Below are 1,157 nucleotides of genomic sequence, written 5' to 3' on the forward strand. Positions count from 1 at the left end.
GGAAGAAAAAAGGCACAGGATCCATGTCCGACAAGCAGCAGCTGAATCCTGTCTCGTGGCATGCGTCGGGCGCAGGGGGCGCAGGGGGGGGGGGGGGGGGGGGGGCGAGAGACAGGGGCAGCACACATGTGCAGGCATGGGTCAGGGGGATCCGCAATTGCGCGGGCATGTGCGCGCGCTCACGCAATGCGCTACACATCGCCAGGTGGGAAATGGCGACACCAGGGAGGAACGCACTCGACGATCTCATCGTGCGGGCGGTTGGTCAGCAGGAGACCAACATTGCCGACCAGACGGCGGCCGATCTCCGCCAGGCCGGGGTGCGGCTCGTCCGAGAGGGCCACACCGAAGGCCTTGGACATGACGCGGTTCTTGCCGAAGAAGAAGCGCGAATCCGGCAGGTCGGCACGAATGTCCTTCAGGAAGGTGTTGCGCATGTGCTCGACGGAGAAAAGATAGATGTTGTTGAAGCGCTCGATGGCCTCCTGGATCTCGGTAATGAGGTTCTCCTTCTGCTCACGGCCACGCTTGGTGGTGTTGGTCAGGGAGACTGCGGGAGGGGGACACACATGCCGTGGGCTTCAAGTTAGGTCGGTGCACAGGGCGGGTGTCTTTTTTTTTTTTCGGCCTCCTTGTCTGCCACTCGCGGCTGGCGGGGGGTGCCGACACATATACATGTATCGTCTCTTGGGGGCAGGTAGGAGGCTGGATGGCACAGGGCCACGTACCGAGCTTCGCGCGGCGGGAGCGGGCCATTGTTCCTAAGGTCGGAGATTCCGGGGGGTAATGCTCACTGGGCAAGTGGCAAAGGCAGATTGGGGCGTGTGAGTCGGGGAGGGAGGGAGGGTGGGAGGAGGAGCGGACGGAGCAACGGGGGGAGGGGAAAGGAGAGGGACAAAGTGCCAGTCGGGGGGATCTGAGGAGAAAGAGGGACGCGGGAAGAAAGAGGGCAGCAAGAAACCTGGGACAGTCGGGGGAAGGAGTGGGGCAGGGGGCATATGGTAGGGGACCGGGCCGGGAGTTGCCTTGCTTGCGGGGCCCTATGAACCCTCACCTGCCACTCTCCCACCGGGGGCTGTGTGCCTCTGGGCTCCGGGGTCGGGGGGTGTGCGGGCGCTGGGCCCGGCCACGCGTTGCTGCCCGGGTCTCGCCCACCC

At 64.6% G+C, this 1,157-nt stretch overlaps 1 protein-coding gene across 1 annotated transcript; it reads right to left on the reverse strand.

Moving 5' to 3' along the window:
- Window positions 1-191: 191 nt before the first annotated feature.
- H696_06371 (hypothetical protein) lies at window positions 192-756 on the reverse strand (the record flags this gene model as incomplete). The annotated part of the gene is made up of 2 exons (XM_009500111.1): window positions 192-550; window positions 729-756. 2 exons carry the CDS (start codon window positions 754-756, stop codon window positions 192-194), a joined length of 387 nt encoding a protein of 128 aa, XP_009498386.1.
- Between the last annotated feature and the right edge of the window lie 401 nt (window positions 757-1,157).

This window comes from Fonticula alba (genome assembly GCF_000388065.1).
Source record: "Fonticula alba strain ATCC 38817 unplaced genomic scaffold supercont2.170, whole genome shotgun sequence".
Taxonomy (NCBI): domain Eukaryota; order Rotosphaerida; family Fonticulaceae; genus Fonticula; species Fonticula alba.